The sequence below is a fragment of the Camelus ferus genome, chromosome 31 (assembly GCF_009834535.1).
Source record: "Camelus ferus isolate YT-003-E chromosome 31, BCGSAC_Cfer_1.0, whole genome shotgun sequence".
Lineage (NCBI taxonomy): Eukaryota > Metazoa > Chordata > Mammalia > Artiodactyla > Camelidae > Camelus > Camelus ferus.
Window position 1 is genome coordinate 18,838,348 of NC_045726.1, and position 15,347 is coordinate 18,853,694.

General features: G+C 42.1%; 1 protein-coding gene across 6 annotated transcripts in view; it reads right to left on the bottom strand.

Annotated features, from left to right (window-relative positions):
• Positions 1-15,347, bottom strand: part of SPIN1 (spindlin 1) — a 91,868-nt gene that overhangs the window by 20,290 nt on the left and 56,231 nt on the right. For 3 of the 6 annotated variants that reach the window (XM_032471020.1, XM_032471018.1, XM_032471019.1), the window contains 2 exons: positions 12,250-12,483; positions 4,781-8,336 (listed from right to left, as the gene is read on the bottom strand). In XM_032471020.1, coding sequence (XP_032326911.1) covers positions 8,137-8,336; positions 12,250-12,483 — 434 coding nt within the window. In that variant the 3' untranslated portion in view covers positions 4,781-8,136. Of the gene's footprint in view, positions 1-2,431; positions 2,900-4,780; positions 8,337-12,249; positions 12,484-15,347 lie in introns of those variants that run through there. The other 3 variants (XR_004316422.1, XR_004316421.1, XM_032471021.1) reach the window with 3 other exon arrangements.

The following is a 15,347-nucleotide window of genomic DNA, read 5'->3' on the forward strand; positions in this document are numbered from 1 at the left end:
GTGTGTCAAGGCCTCACTTGGGGTGGGAACGAGGACAGTGGTCCTCCTCACTCTCCTGTTCACACAGTGGCTGCATTTCATCGGGCATAGCCGTCCCGCTTCAAAGACACAACTTCCCACTTCGGCAGTAATACGTTCTGAAAGTGGACCTGCTATTTACATGACTCTGAACCACGGTCATTGGCCGACACTGCAACTCCAGCACCATGCTTCACAAAAGCACTGAGGGGGCACTTCAGTTCCGACCCCTACGGCAAGGTGAGAACACACAGCAAGCGCAGGTGTGGGTCTTCATTCATGAAGGTCAGCTGCACAGTCTTCTCAGTCACAGTAAAATGGAACACGTGGAACATCCCACTAACCTTTCAGCAGCGCTTTTTGTAACAACTTTCACATATGCTGGGAAATCCCAGTATGCTAGTGTTCTGAAAAAACCTAAGAATGGAAATTTTCCCGACTGACATTACATGACAAACAAAACTGACACTTTGGAACTAAAAGCATGATCTTGCTACAGAAAAGGACAAATCTGATGCCACATTAGATCCGCTCCTTTGGCCGCTGTGCCCTGTTTCCTAGGCTTAGTCTTGCTCGCTCTGCACTCACGTGAAGATAACAAAGTTGCAGAACAGAGAGCAACGTTTGTTTTGCTGGAGGTTTTGCAGGAGCACCATCACCCGGCCCACGTGGACTGGCTGCAGGAACAAAGGACTCCTGCAGCAAGAAGTTTGCAACAACCAATCACACCCCATCCCGTTTTTTTTTTTTTTTGGAAAAAAAGGAGCCTGTGTTCTGACTGGAGCAGGATGGTTCGCCAACACATTAGTCTGCCATCCTCTCAGTCTGCTGGCTTTCCAAATAAAGTAGCTATTCCTTGCCCCAACACCTCGTCTCCCGATTTACTGGCCTGTTGTGTGGCGAGCAGAACAAATTTGGACTCGGTAACTATCTCAAACATCAAAAAATCAAAGCGAAACATGGCAAGGCCTTAAATGACAGCTGCTGTCTGTCTGTACAAGGCCCTGCCGCCCAAGGAAATGCCAGGAAGAAGGTGACTCGGCCCCTCCGTATCCAGCTCAGGTCTGCACCGTGCGCAGCTGCAGCACCACTGGAAACTCACAGGCACCACTGGAGGGAGCAGGGCAGGATACTCTCCCCACTTCAGACAAAGAAAGTAAGTTAGAAAGGCTGAATAATTTGTCTGAGAGCACACGCACAGGAAGTGGGCAATGCACCCAGAAAGCTGGCTTTTCCCAGAGCGCTTTTTTAAAACACTAAATTTATCCCTCCCTTTCATATAAAAATAATCAGTATTATCTTTAAAATGATTAGTCTCTGTAAAAATAATGCCCTGCCAATAAGATTTCTTTTCCATTTCAAGCCTAACCATAAAAAAGCACAGCTCAATTTTAGTATGTTGGTGTGGACTGAATTACATTCCCCCAAATCCATCTGTTGGTCCTAAGCCCCGGCACCTCAGCATGTGCGTTTTGGGAGGCAGGGTCTTTAAAGAAATGATTCAGGTAAAATGAGGTAGTTATAGAGGGGCCTAATCCCATGTGACCGGTGTTCTTACCAGAAGAGACTGGGTCAGACACAGAAAGGAAGAGAAGACGGCCGTCTGCAAGCCAAGGAGAGGCCTCAGGAGAAACCAACCCGCTGACACCTTGACTGTGGACTTCTAGCTTCTAGAATTGAGAGAGAATAAATGTCTGCTGTTTAAGCCTCCCAGTACGTGGTGTTTGTTATGCAGGCTGAGCTGACCGGTACATATAGTATGTAGAGTATTATCAGAAAACACTTCTCAGTGACCTACCACATGTGATTTGATCAAAGCATGACCTTTTTTATATTAAAAATATAATTACCAAATTTTAAAAAGGGCCAATGACGACGGCTGATCTATTTTTTTTTTTTTTAAGTGTGAATTCAACAGACATCTGGTAATGGGTGTTAGTTTCCTAGGCACTGACATGCTCTCCTCCACAAACTGCTCAGAGGCAGTAATCCTACTTGCAGGACAGTGCAGACTGTGGACTCCACCCCTTCAGACATGTTTTTCAGCCTGTAACAGACTGCTCCCCTGCAGGACTGCTCTGAAAATGATGACCAGAGTCCCAGAATCTTGTCCTTCTAGTGTGAAAAATCAGACTTGGGATAAATTAAGACAAACCCTGTGGTTAAAACTACTTGGCTACGGTAACACAGGACAACTCGAAGTAACATTTTGCTCAAAGCAGGTCCCTAGTACTTAAGAGACACACACACAGAGTAAACATAACAAAGTTGCCTCTCGGGAAGGCAGCCACAGCCACCAGGGACCGTCTCCTCTTGTTTTTCTAGTGGGAAGGCGCATAGCTCCTCACACACACATGCGCACAGTGCTCAGGGGGTCACTCCCAGGTCCCTTACAAATCCTCTGGGAGACAAATTCAAGGCAAGAGTTTTAAAGCTACCTGCACAATCCACAGTTGAAGACAATTCAGACAATTCAGCTGGATTTCAGTCTCCAGTTGTTAACTCTTCATGGTAACATCGAGGTTTTTAAATGGCCTTCCTTCTGTCCTTTTCACATCATTATCTGCTTCAGCGGTTCCAACATGAAGACACAGAGTTTAAAAGTTACATGTAATGTGCCAATTCTATAACTTCTAGGTAGTTCACATGTACTTCAAGCTCTTACGTTCCCCGCCGAGTGTGAATTTTCAAAGCATAAACTGAAAGTAATGGAGGACGAAGATAAAAGAGGGAAGCAGGACTGGTGCTTACAATGCAGACGGCAGCCTACTCACCTATCGTTAACGGCCAACGTAAAAAAGAAATGCATGGAAAGGGCCCACACTTCTGTGTCACCATCACCAGAGCTGACAGGGATCAATGTGCCACCTGGTCCAGCGCCCTCACGGGAAAATCAAGAAGAATGCAATGTCATTTTTAGGCAAAGTTACATGCCAACACAATATCCCCAGATCGTCTGCCACCGAGTTACCAAACCTAGTAAGAGTTTTAAGGCCAATATAAAGGCAGATGGAGACTGTCTGGAGAAAGTTTAGACTCACCTACTTCTCTGAAACTCAGCAGCCTAAAAACCTAAAAATACATATGACATAGGACAAGTTAATTACGGTAAAAATTAGGTAGGAGACTGCACTATGGGTATAAAAAGTCCAGGTTTTGTAAGAATTATTAACTTAATGACATGTTTAAAGTGTCTTTAGAATACAAAATAGTATCTACAGTCTTGTGAAAATCAAATTTTTCCAGTATAATTTCTCTTCAAAATAAAAGATTTTTCGAGGGGAAAAAAAGAAAACTTTGGGTTGTAATTCTCACTATAAAGAGACATTGATTCCTATATTCCAGTGACTTAATATAAAACTTTTTATTATGCAATTTGGAAATAAGAAAACACTTTTTGCCATCAACTTATGAAATAAGATTATAAAAAATTATCCATAGAAATTAGACTACAGACTATTCAAATCAAATCACTCCACTGAAGTAATTTAATTCAGAGGCGTTACCACGGCAGCTGGGAGCCGAGGCACAGCACTGAGGGCCTGAGTCCTCATGGTCTCTGTAATCCTGGAACAGGTACTCGACCCTCACCCCCTTCTTCAACTGCACAATGGGGAGAAATGTCGTGCTTTCCACACAGGATTAAGAATTAAATAAAATAATGGGTGGAAAGTGCTCGGCAAGGTACTTACTAAACCTTTTTCCCAGTGTTTCATTAGTGTCAAACGCATTTATTATCACAGAGCTATGGCTGTACCAGGAAAACAAACGGTGGCCAGCAAGCCCATCCCTGCAACTCTCCAACACTGACGACGGCTGCAGACTCAGTTCTTCAGGTTACAAACAGCAGTCTGGAACTGCCAACCTTTACACTAAACTTGCTTTGTTATTTTTTTGCGGAAAATACTACCTGAGTTGTACCTTCGATACCATGACGAGTGATTTACCTTCCGGGAGAAGACTGTAGGATCTAGCCCCGCGTGAACACCTGTGCTTCCAGGTGCGTTCATCTCCTCCCCACACCTGTCTGCCGGTTCCTCCCACCAGAGCCTGAGAAGTGGCCCTGCATGCCCACGGCCACTGCCTGGCAGAGGCCACCGCAGCTGCGATGCGGAGACAAGCCTCCCACGGCCACTCTGGCAAACAGGAACAGCGACATGTCCCACCCTAGCTTCAACCACGGTATCCTCGGGCCAAATAGGGAAACAAGAAAAAGGAACCTAGTTAAAGGCAGGCACATCCTAAACTCTTTTTCTCTCACTGAGAAAACCACCCAGGAAGATAAACCCTAGAGCACATACAGTTCACAGTGTGACCCACACTACTTTGTCCTTAATACTGAAATACGGAGATTCTTCGCTGTAGAATTTCACTAATTGGTATTTAAGTATTAATAAAAAGCAATATATAAAGTAAGAATAGATGTGAAAGTATAAAATATACATTATTTAACTCAAACAATTATTTAAAGTTTATAGTTTTATGATAAATTAAAATTTCTCATTAATGGATAAGCACAAACTTTAATATTTTGGACTACATAATATATTGGGGCTATTGACTACTGCCCCCTTTTCAGGTATTATTCACAATCATTCAAATAAAAATTGTTTCCTTCTGTTTCTATGTAAATCTGACATTTACATGTAGTGAAAAGGGGGGAAAAGTTTACTTAAAATTTTCAAGTAAAACTTTTAAAAACTCTCAGAAGTTTAACAACACATCACATTTTGCTCATAAGCACAAAATTTACAGGCAAAAGTTGCACATAAAGGGTTTATTTTAAATGTTTTAAGGATAGGATAGAGTTACATCATAATTATAAAAATTACTTACAGAATTAACAGATTTATATTGTTTATACTTCTAAATGCAGAGAACAGGGAACTGTCTACACATTGTATAAAATAAAATTAAAATTAAAAATGAATTCAAGCTTGAAAGATGAGGTCATTTACCTAATTTTAAAATGCAAACACGAAGACCTCTGAACTATACACATTCGTTCGAACTGCACTAATGATGGAGAATACAGAGAGCGCAGCATTTCCAAGGAACCACAGACATTTTGACTGTAATTATTTTCTGTTATAATAATTGTTCCTGTTTTGTCTTTGGAGAACTTTCTTTCTTTTTTTTTTTAAGACAATCAGCTGAAGAATGTTTTCAGGCACTACAATTTGTGACAATCAAAAACAGTCTTCTAATGGGTCCGCAGCGTTCAGAGAGTCGAGCCCAATGCACTTCGGGGTTTGGCACATAAAACAACAGAAATGAAATCTGGTTTAGAAGCAACTGCGATTGTTTCAAGAACGCACAGTCCCTTCAAATGCTGCATGACATATACAACTGGAAAAATCACCTTCTGTTGGCACTACATTTGCTTCACCAGTGCATTTTTATCCTACAACCACTAAAACAGCACAGTAAGCAAATATACAGAAACTGAAAACAAATAAAAAACAAAGATAGAAAACAAAAAACCTAAATATATTTAACATGCAGTTTTAGTTAGTTACACTGAACACTCTACTTAGAATAGGGCATGCAAAAAAGGATGGTCTGCTTTTAGTTTTCCTTTGAAGCTTTACATGGCAGCCGGACTTCACACACGCACACACACGACACGGTAATACTATAGCAGGTCAATGAGAAAGGCCAATATATTTTATACACAGATTCATGTCTTGTGTTGTCACAAGTCCCATGGTAATTTTGGAAATTGATGTTGTATTCCTATAACAAGGAACCAACATTCAGATACCAGGAAAACGCAAGCAACGCATGCAGATCTGCAACATGAGCCTAAACGCAGCCTGAAGTACTCGGCTAGGGAGCAGTTAGTCACGGCGTTAGGAAGTGTGGTTGAAGCCACCAAAAGAAAAAACAATGGGAAAAAAATGGAAAAACAACAAAAACCCCTTCCCCTTCCTTCAACCCTAAAGGCAATAAATGCAACAATGATCAAAATAATGATAACAGTCATCACATGTCACATTCACCTGGAGTGGCAGATCATGTGGAATTCAAAGTTGCTAAAGGTACTTGCAGAAAAACCACAATGCAAGTCATCAATGAGAGAAATGTTTCAGCTGACCCAACCCTCAGGGTACCTCCAAATGACTTTGTTTTTAGTCTGAAGTCACCGGGCCCTCCCTGTTCACGCAGTGCACACTGGGTACACTCACTCTCTGGGCCACACGTGGCCACTTGGGCTTGGGGAGCTGGGCTCGGCCTTGAGATTCATATGCAGGGACTCTTACCAGAGCCACCAGGAGAACAGGTGACAGGCAACACTTGTTTCAAGCACAGGAGAAACATCTAAGACTTGGGTACTCACTGAATGGAGAAGCTGGCCTCTGGCTGCCCTCAGTGAGGCACTGGGCACACTGCACAGAACGGGGGTGCTGGATTTACATGGTGCGCAAGGTTCCTGTCCCCCAGCACAAGGCACAGCCTTCCTGCAGGCGACAACAGGCAGCACGCGAACCACGCACTGCGTGGCCCTGAAACTGCAGAACCTCTAACAGCACGAACAGCCATGGAGGACACACAGAACTCTGCTGTTTGACAGTGAATGCACTGAGCTTTCTGCCAAAGTTCTAAGTAAGATTTTCAATCTCCACAAAACTGATCTCACACACTGCCTTTCTCCTAGCTTCCAAGATGCCAGGGCTCACTCAAAGTGACAGACGGACACTTTGCCACGAAACAAACCACGTTTTGCAGTATTTTGGTTAGAACAACCTTGCAGGAGTAAAGCAGGAAAGAACTCTATGGCTAAGGGCTGTTGTCAGTCACACCTGCAAGCCAGCGCAGGTGGCTGACCCTGATGTGGCAGGACCCACCAAATGGAATGAACCCCCATCAACAGCAGACCACGGGCAGGAACACGCAGCACCACGGAAGGTGTCATGAGATGCAAGCTGTTACTTGTCTAGACAGTCTTTGCGGGAAAAAGTCGAGGGGAAAAAGCCTTCTGATCATAATCATGTATCAACAATAATAGTAATAAAAATAAAGGTGCCCCAGAGAACTTGTTAGGAGACAGTAACACCGTTCTCAAACTTACATTTCTAATATAGAAGCACTGTGCCCTTCCAGGAACTTACCAAGTACACATAAACCACTGACGTACTGGTGCCTTTTAAATCCGTGTACTAAAACCCAGATTACTAATTTGTACAAATGATGGACCAAATGTGCTGTCCAAAATACGCCTGCATTACACTATGTGGACCAAGTTCCTGGGCTTTTCTTAAAAAAAAAAAAAAAAAAAAAAAAGTATTTATAATAAAAAAATGTAAACAAAAAATGTAAAAAACTTAGAATTAAAGGCAGCCTTTTACCCAGATTCCTAACTGTTTTCTAAAATTCTAGTATGGGTCATTAACCGTTCATAAGGACTTATGGTTCAAAGCCTCCAGATTCAAATGGTGCTCCGAACTTCTGACTTCCAAGATGAGCTGGATGTCCCTATGTGCTTCCTGTGCCCAATTTTAAATAAACAGCAGTAATATACTAAATATGAATGACCTGGGTCAAGTACTCCTGTTAAACTGGAGAAAATTATTTAATCCCCACCCAAACCACAAAGAAAGGACTGCCGATGAAGTGTGTGTGTGTGTGTGTGTGTGTGTGTGTGTGTGTGTACACAGATCTATGTGTATGTGTATATATATATTTATATTATATATGTATACACACAGATATAGATAGGTAGGTAGATATAGATACATATATTCAAAAAAGGCAATTAACAAAAATACCAAACTATGCTTGCATTGTGGCAGCAGAATAAGAGTTAAGAGTGAGGGGAGAGTGGGTGAGATCTGTTACAGGTTTAAATGACTATGACACTAGCTTAACTTTTACCAGACTTGCCTGTAACTCCCTTCCAAACAGACAGACTTCCTTGAAGAGGAAGGAGTTCCTTACACAAAATGCTTTGTGTTCACATAAATCTGTACTGTTCAGAACAAAACCAGTTCTGCTGGCAGAGATTGTGGGTTCGCAGGGACATTTAAGCTTTCATTAAACTGGAAAGCAATCAAGTCTTTATGTCTACAAATTATACATTTAATAGTTCCACAAGTTTGGCAAAGTTCATGGTGACATCTAAGACGTTTTCACCAAATCGTAGACATAAATGTGGAAGTCATCATCAAACTTGATAAAATAGACAGACGGTTTGGCCTCTACTTGGTGAATGACCATGCCAGTCCTCTTGGAGCCGTCCTCTTTGGCATATTCCACTTGCTTGCCTACCAGGCTGTCCACAACTTCTCCTGGCTCCCTTTCTGCTGGAGGTGAATCGTCTGTATTTAAAGGGTGGGGGAGAAGAATTGAGTCAATTTTTAGATTATACACTAACTTACATGACTATTTTAATTTTTAAATGTTTCTAATATCCTGAATTCACCTGGACTTTTGACACCAAGGGTCAGCAAACTTTTCCTTCTACGGCCAGACAATAAATGTTCGGCTCGAGGGCGTATGGTCTCCATATCAACTACTCAGCTCTGTTGCTGTCACATGACAGCAGCCAGAGGTGACACAAAAATACACGGGGCTGTGTGCCAATAAAACTTAATTTACAAAAAGCGTGCTGACCTCTAAGGTCTAGACGTGTAAACAATTTTGAAAACCACAACCAGAAATTACTTTTGCTCATATTTAATTACAGCGATAATTATGTGACGAGGTTAACGAAAAGGAAAGGGCCAAGAAAACACTAAACACAGTCAACCTTTGAATAACCAGAGGCTTGAACTGCGTGGGTCCACTCGTGCACGGATGTTTCTCCACAGTGAGCGCTGCCGCACGGCACGCCCTGCAGCTGGTTGAATCCACAGACGCAGAGGAGCCACAGACACGAAGGGCTGACCACGGGTTCTAACAGGCAGATTTTCAGCCGCACAGAGGGTCAGCATGCCTAACCCCCGCATTGTTCAAGTCAACTGTAATTACATTGACTTCTTAAAAATAAGTTTCCGTTACTCTGAAATATAATTTCAAAGCAGACAACACCTGCTGGGATCACTGAGCGTGTGCGACACACTTAAAACACCTAAGTATTCCGGCCTTACCCTGCGAATCCTTAAAGCTGCTTTTTCCTCGACTTCATTTCATTACACATGGTCTTTCTGAACAACCCAGTTTCCAAATAAAGAGATTTCCCATTCTATAGAAATAGGTGCTGAACAAACTCCACCCCAGATTCATTACAACCGAGCCTGAGTGGACGGCGGGCGCACCTGTACTTTTCAGAAGGCCCCCGGGGAAATCTGAGCGCTAGAAAGCATGCTCACACCCTGCGACCTGCTGCGAGTTCCGTAAGTTCCAGGAACACACATAAAATGAGAGCAAATCACCACCACCAATAAAACAGAAACACAAGTTCAAAAAGGGGGGGGAGGGTGGAGCTGGGGAGTTACAACGCTATTTAAGAAACCCCTTATAGGTCCCGAGCAACTCAAGCTCCTCCACATGGCAGCAGAGCGCCTTCAAGTGGGCCGACCAGCTGAGCCGGTTTGCCTTTGCGTGTCCAGGACAGGCCACGCTGACGCCAGTCATCCTGGCACACACGTTAACAGGGCCTCTTTTGATCTTCACACGTATCCTGGTTTGGACCACATCACGTGTCTGTGTTAACAGGAGACGGCCTCTCTGATTACAACACACCGTCTCACTGAATGACACAATCTGAAACCTGCTGTTCTGATGCCTGGTACTAGTAAATCGCAAACACAGTAACAGGACACCTGAACACTGTTACCAGTCCTTCCATAAAGGGAAGTAAAGAGGAAAGCTAAGGTCCATTCTTCTTCAAACCTTCTCCTCCCTCAAGCAGCAGCATCGCACCACCACACCTTCATGGCCCCACATTTATACAAAGGAACTCCAAATACACGATCGCCATTCGTTTTCAGGAGCCGTGAGTGATGAAGCAAGGGACTCACAGGCTGCTGCAGAGCTCTCTGTATCAGATCGCCACTACTGCTTCCAACAGCAAACAAAGATCCATACCACTTGAAGGAAGGAGTGAGAGGACACAGACGTGACTGGGAGAGGCAACAGGTAACGCGCGGATGACCTCATACTTTCTAGTATCAAGTCAACAGTACCTACTTTGAATATTTGTTAAAAAACAACATCGTACAGGCTGGAGAAATGCTTTTAAGAAATGTTCTCAAAATTAAATTCCTGCCTTTTAAAACACTTTCCATTACATATTTAATAACAAGCATATACAAACTTCAAGAAAAAAAAATCTAAAAAGGTAGAAAGTCAGGGCCAGGGGAGCCCATGAGTAAGTTCATCAACTGGCTTGTTCACTAGAACTGGGAGAAAATAGAAAAGGAATAAAGAGATGATGTCGCATTGCTAATATATACAGTGTCTGTCAGCCATATCTGTCCAAGCCCAAGGATTTATGTGCTTGAGGAAAAGCTACTGAGTAATTTAAAAAACAAACAAAAAACCCCAAAAATAGGTTTACCCAGAAATGAAATTAAGAAAATAATTCTATTCACAAGAGCATCAAAAATAATAAAATACTCAGGAATATATTTAAGTGCAAAACTTACACTCTGAAAACTACAAAACGTTGTTGACAGAAAAAATATCTCAATAAATGGAAAAACATCCCAAGCTCATAGGTCAATGGCTTAACATCATTAAGATGGCAAAGCTACCCCGTAAACTGATCTACAGATGCGCCAAAATCCCTGTCAGAATCCCAGCTGACTTCTTTGCAGAATTTGACAAGCTGATTCCAAAATTCATATGAAATTGCAAAGGACCCAGAACAGCCAAAACAATTCCGAAAAAGAAAAAAGTAGAAGGATTCACACTTCTTGATTTCAAAGCTTCCTACAAAGCAATGCAATCAAGCGTGGCACTGGCATAACCACAGATCTACGGACAAATGGAACAGAACTTCAAGTCCAGAGATACCCTCATACATCTACAGTCAACTGAGTTTTACCAAGGGTGCAAAAATCATTCAACAGGAGAAAGAATAGTCTTTCCAAAAAATGGTGATCAGACAACTGATTGCCACATGAAAAAGAGAGAAGTTGGACTCTGACACCACAACAGAAACAAAAATTAACTCAAAATGTATCAAAGATTCAAATGTAAAAGCTAAAGACCTACATGTAAGAGCTAAAACTTTAAGACTCTTAGAAGAAAACACAGGGGTAAATCTTCATAACTTGGGTTTGACAAGGGCTTATTATATACGACAACAAAAGCATGAGCAATGAAAGAAAAAACAGGTAAGTTGGACTTCACCAAAATTAAAAACTTCAGTGCTTCAAAGAATACCATCGAGAAGGTGAAAAGACCACCCACAAAATAAGAGGAAGTGTCAGCAAGTCACGTCTCTGGCAAGACTTGTCCCTAGAATGTCGACTCTTAACAACTCAGCAGAAAGACAACCCAACTGAAAAACGGGCAAAGGAGATGAGCAGACATTTCTCCAACGATGCATAAATGGCCACAAACACGAAGATACCTGGCATCTTCAGTCATCAAAAAACTGAAAGCCAAAACCACAGTGAGACAGCACTTCACCACCACTAGGACGGCTCGCATCAAAAAGTCAAGTAACAGTAAGCGCTGTGAAGACGCAGAGCTCAGAACCCTCAGACACTGCTGCTGAGAACGTATAATGGTGCAGTGACTTTGCAGCTCCGTCTGGCAGGTCCCTAGCTTCAACACAGAGCGACCGCCATGCCCCATCATCTCCACTCCCAGGCATGTACCTGAGAGAACTGGAAACAAGCGTCCACTCGGAAACGTCCACACAAATGTTTATGGCAGCATTTTTTGTAAGAACCAAAAGGTGGAGGAAAAGCGAAAGTCCATCAAAAGAGGAATGAGTAGGTACCAGTGAAACTATACAAGAAAGCGATGAACAAGCTACAATGTGGGTGGGCCCTGAAAACACCGCGCTGAACGAAAGACGCTGGTCGCAAAGGGCCTCACGTCACATACTCCATTCTTATGTCCCAAGTCCAGACCGGGCAAAGTAAATTATTCTTAGCAAAGGGGTAAAAAATCTCACAACCTATGCTTGGTGCCTGACTAAAAGAATAATCACTCACTTATCCCCAATAATTAAAAATTTTAAATGTACCTGCATAAGAGTTAATCAAATATCTTATTCTAAAATTCAAATTCCTCTTGAATTACCAAAAATTAAAGTTGTCAATCTATACTTACTAGAATCCGGCATAATGCGAAGGTCGCCTTCTTTATAATCATCTAAGAGCTGGTACATGTACAAGACAGGATCTTTCTCGTAGGTGATGTAAAACCACGTGTTCATTATAGGGGCGCGTGCTAAGACCATCCCCCGCCATTCGTCTTTAGAGCCATCCTCGGTTTCAAACATGTGCTCCACTGCTTTGCCAATCATTGTGTCGGCTAGGTGTGCATCACTGATTCGAGACGTTGCTGGGGACAAAAAAGCAAACAGTGGTTTACAAAGGGTTTTACTAAGCATGTACTGTGAAGACTCACTTGTTTACTCAAGCAAACAATTCTGAAAAGCATTAGCAGGCGTCAGAGTCACCTGGAGGGCTGTGAGAAGCACAGCCGCCGAACCCACTAATGTCAGTCCAGCCCAGACTAGACTCCATACAGCTCTCCTGTCCCAAGTCAGTTACAGAGAGCGCCTGCTTTCTTTATATTTCTCTGAACTCGTCTGCTTTTGATACTGTATCTGTTAAAACTTTCATCTATTCAAGGTATAAAGTGGGCTGTTGCCGTTTAACAGTTAATTACTCTAAATTTTGAGATAATTATAGACTAACACAAGAGTTCCAAAACAGTATTGTTCCCATATACCCTTTACCCACGTACCCTTTATAATAGTATCTTATATTAGCCATAACCACAGACCATTTTTAAAAACTAAGATACTAACCTATTTAAGGCACAGGTTTTTCCTCTTGCCCCTACAGTCTACTTTCCACAGTAATCAGAGTGATCTTTGTGGCACTTATACCAGATTGTGTGGTCATTTGCTTAAAATACTCCAGGCACCTTCCTTTCATAATCCGAGTGAAAAGCTGCTTCTCCCAACCCACAGCGTCTGAGCCGCCATGTCCTGCTGGCCCTCTGCCCCATCCTGTCACCTTCCTCCTGACCGCTACACCTCAGCAACACGGACATGTCCTCCTGGGATGCGCTCAGGCTGAGCACAGCCCCCACATCCTCAGGGGCTGGCTCCTCCTGGGCAGGAGCCCTCCCAGAGGCTCTCCAGGACCACCCCGTGAAAACGGCTCCACCAATCACAGTCACCTCACCCAGTTTTATTTCCTAATAACATCAACCATTGTCTGCAGTTATCTTGTTTTACGTGTTTGTTTTTGCTTTTAGCCTGCACAAAGTAATGAAGGCTGAGGTCTTTCCCATCTTGTGGCCAATACTGTGATCACAGGGGTTCAGTATTTGTTGTATAAATTAATTATTTCAGAGGAGAGCAGGATGTTCTAGACGGCCTGTGTGGTTAGGAGCGTAGGCTGCCCCACTGGTCTATCAATAGCCTTCTGCAGTCCTCTAGTGAGCTAGGTGAAAAATTACATGCTTCATTAAAAAAAATACTAGGAAAACTACAGAGGGTCCTACCGATTTTAAGGTTCCTCTAGTCATCATGTTTTAGACAATTATCTTAAAAAAGCTTAATGCTTCCATCTTACTTATTCATGAGTACTTTCTATTTTTGTCAAACTTAAAAGGAACAAAGATTAGAATTTCTTGATAAAGATACTGCTATCCAATTTTATCAGATGACTCTGAACACATACGGTGGTTTTCTTCGCTGAAGTACACAACAATTACCAAAAACAACACAGAATTCCCCACTGTGCACGACCCTAAAGCAAAATCCCACTAGTTTCTTCATACCAGAAGTTCTCAAACTTTTTGATCTCAGGACTCTTTTACATCCTCAAATTTTTTTCAGGATCTAAAAGGGCGCTTGTTTGTATGAATGATAAATGTCAGTATTAACTATTTTAGAAACTATAAATGACAAATCCAAAAATACATAAACATTTAAAGATATACCTACATAAACATTTTTAATGAAAACTAAGTATATTTTCCAACAAAAATTTAGTGAAAAGAGTGGCATAATTTTACATCTTTTTAAACCTTTAAATATCTAGATTTAAAAAAAGACAGCGAGATCCTCAGTTCTGTTTCAGCACTTCAATCTGCTGTAAGTACTTCTGGCTGATGTATACAATCACTAAGACCTGCTGCTGAAAAGAGGACTATTTTATTATTAGTCTTCTCAGGTAAACTTAGATTTTCTTCTCTGGTACCGTACCAAAACTCAACAGTGGAAGCTTTCCTTAAAGGTTAATTGCAATGGAGAATGTGAAATGGTTATCAATAAACTTCTATCATACTATTAAATTAAAACTCATTTGTCTCCAGAATACGTTAAGAACTCCTACAACTCTACAACAAAACGAAACAAAAACAATCACATAACCCAATCAAAAGAGTGGGCAAAGGACCTGAATAGGTATGTCTCTGCAAAGATGACACCAATGGCCAAAAAGATGTGTAACATCACTAATCAATCAGAGAAATGCAAATCAAAACAAACACAAAATAACAAATGTTGGTAAGGATGTGGAGAGGTTGGAACATTTGTGCACTACTGGTGGGACGTGAAACGTTACAAACACCACGGAAAACAATATGGGCTCCTCAGAAAACTAAACACAAAACTACCATGTGACCCAGCAATTCCACTGCTGGGTACAGACCCAAAAGAGCTGAAAGCAGGGTCTAAAGAGACATCTGTACACCCAGCGTCCACAGCGGCGCTATTCACAAGAGCCAAAAGGTGGAAGGAACCCCTGTGCCCAACCACACACAACTGGGTAAACAAGATGTGGTGCACACATGCAGTGAAGTATCAGGCAGCCTTAGAAAGGGAAGAAATCCTGTCACATGCTGCAACATGGGTGAACCTTGAGGACACTATGCTAAGGGAAAGAGACTAGTCACCAAAAGACACATACTCCATGGCTCTACTTATGAGGCACCTGAAGGAACCCAATTCCTAAACACAGAACTCTGGGTGCCAGGAGCTGAAGGCGGGAAGGGGCAGTTGTTCAATGGGGACGGAATTACAGATTTTCACGATGGAAAAAGGTATGGAAATTGATTCCATAACAATGTGAATATACTTAACACTACTGAACTGTACACTTAAAAATAATTATGGTAGCAAATTTAGTGTTTTGTGTTTTTACCACAACAAAACAAAACAATCTGTTGATCATTGAATGGATCTT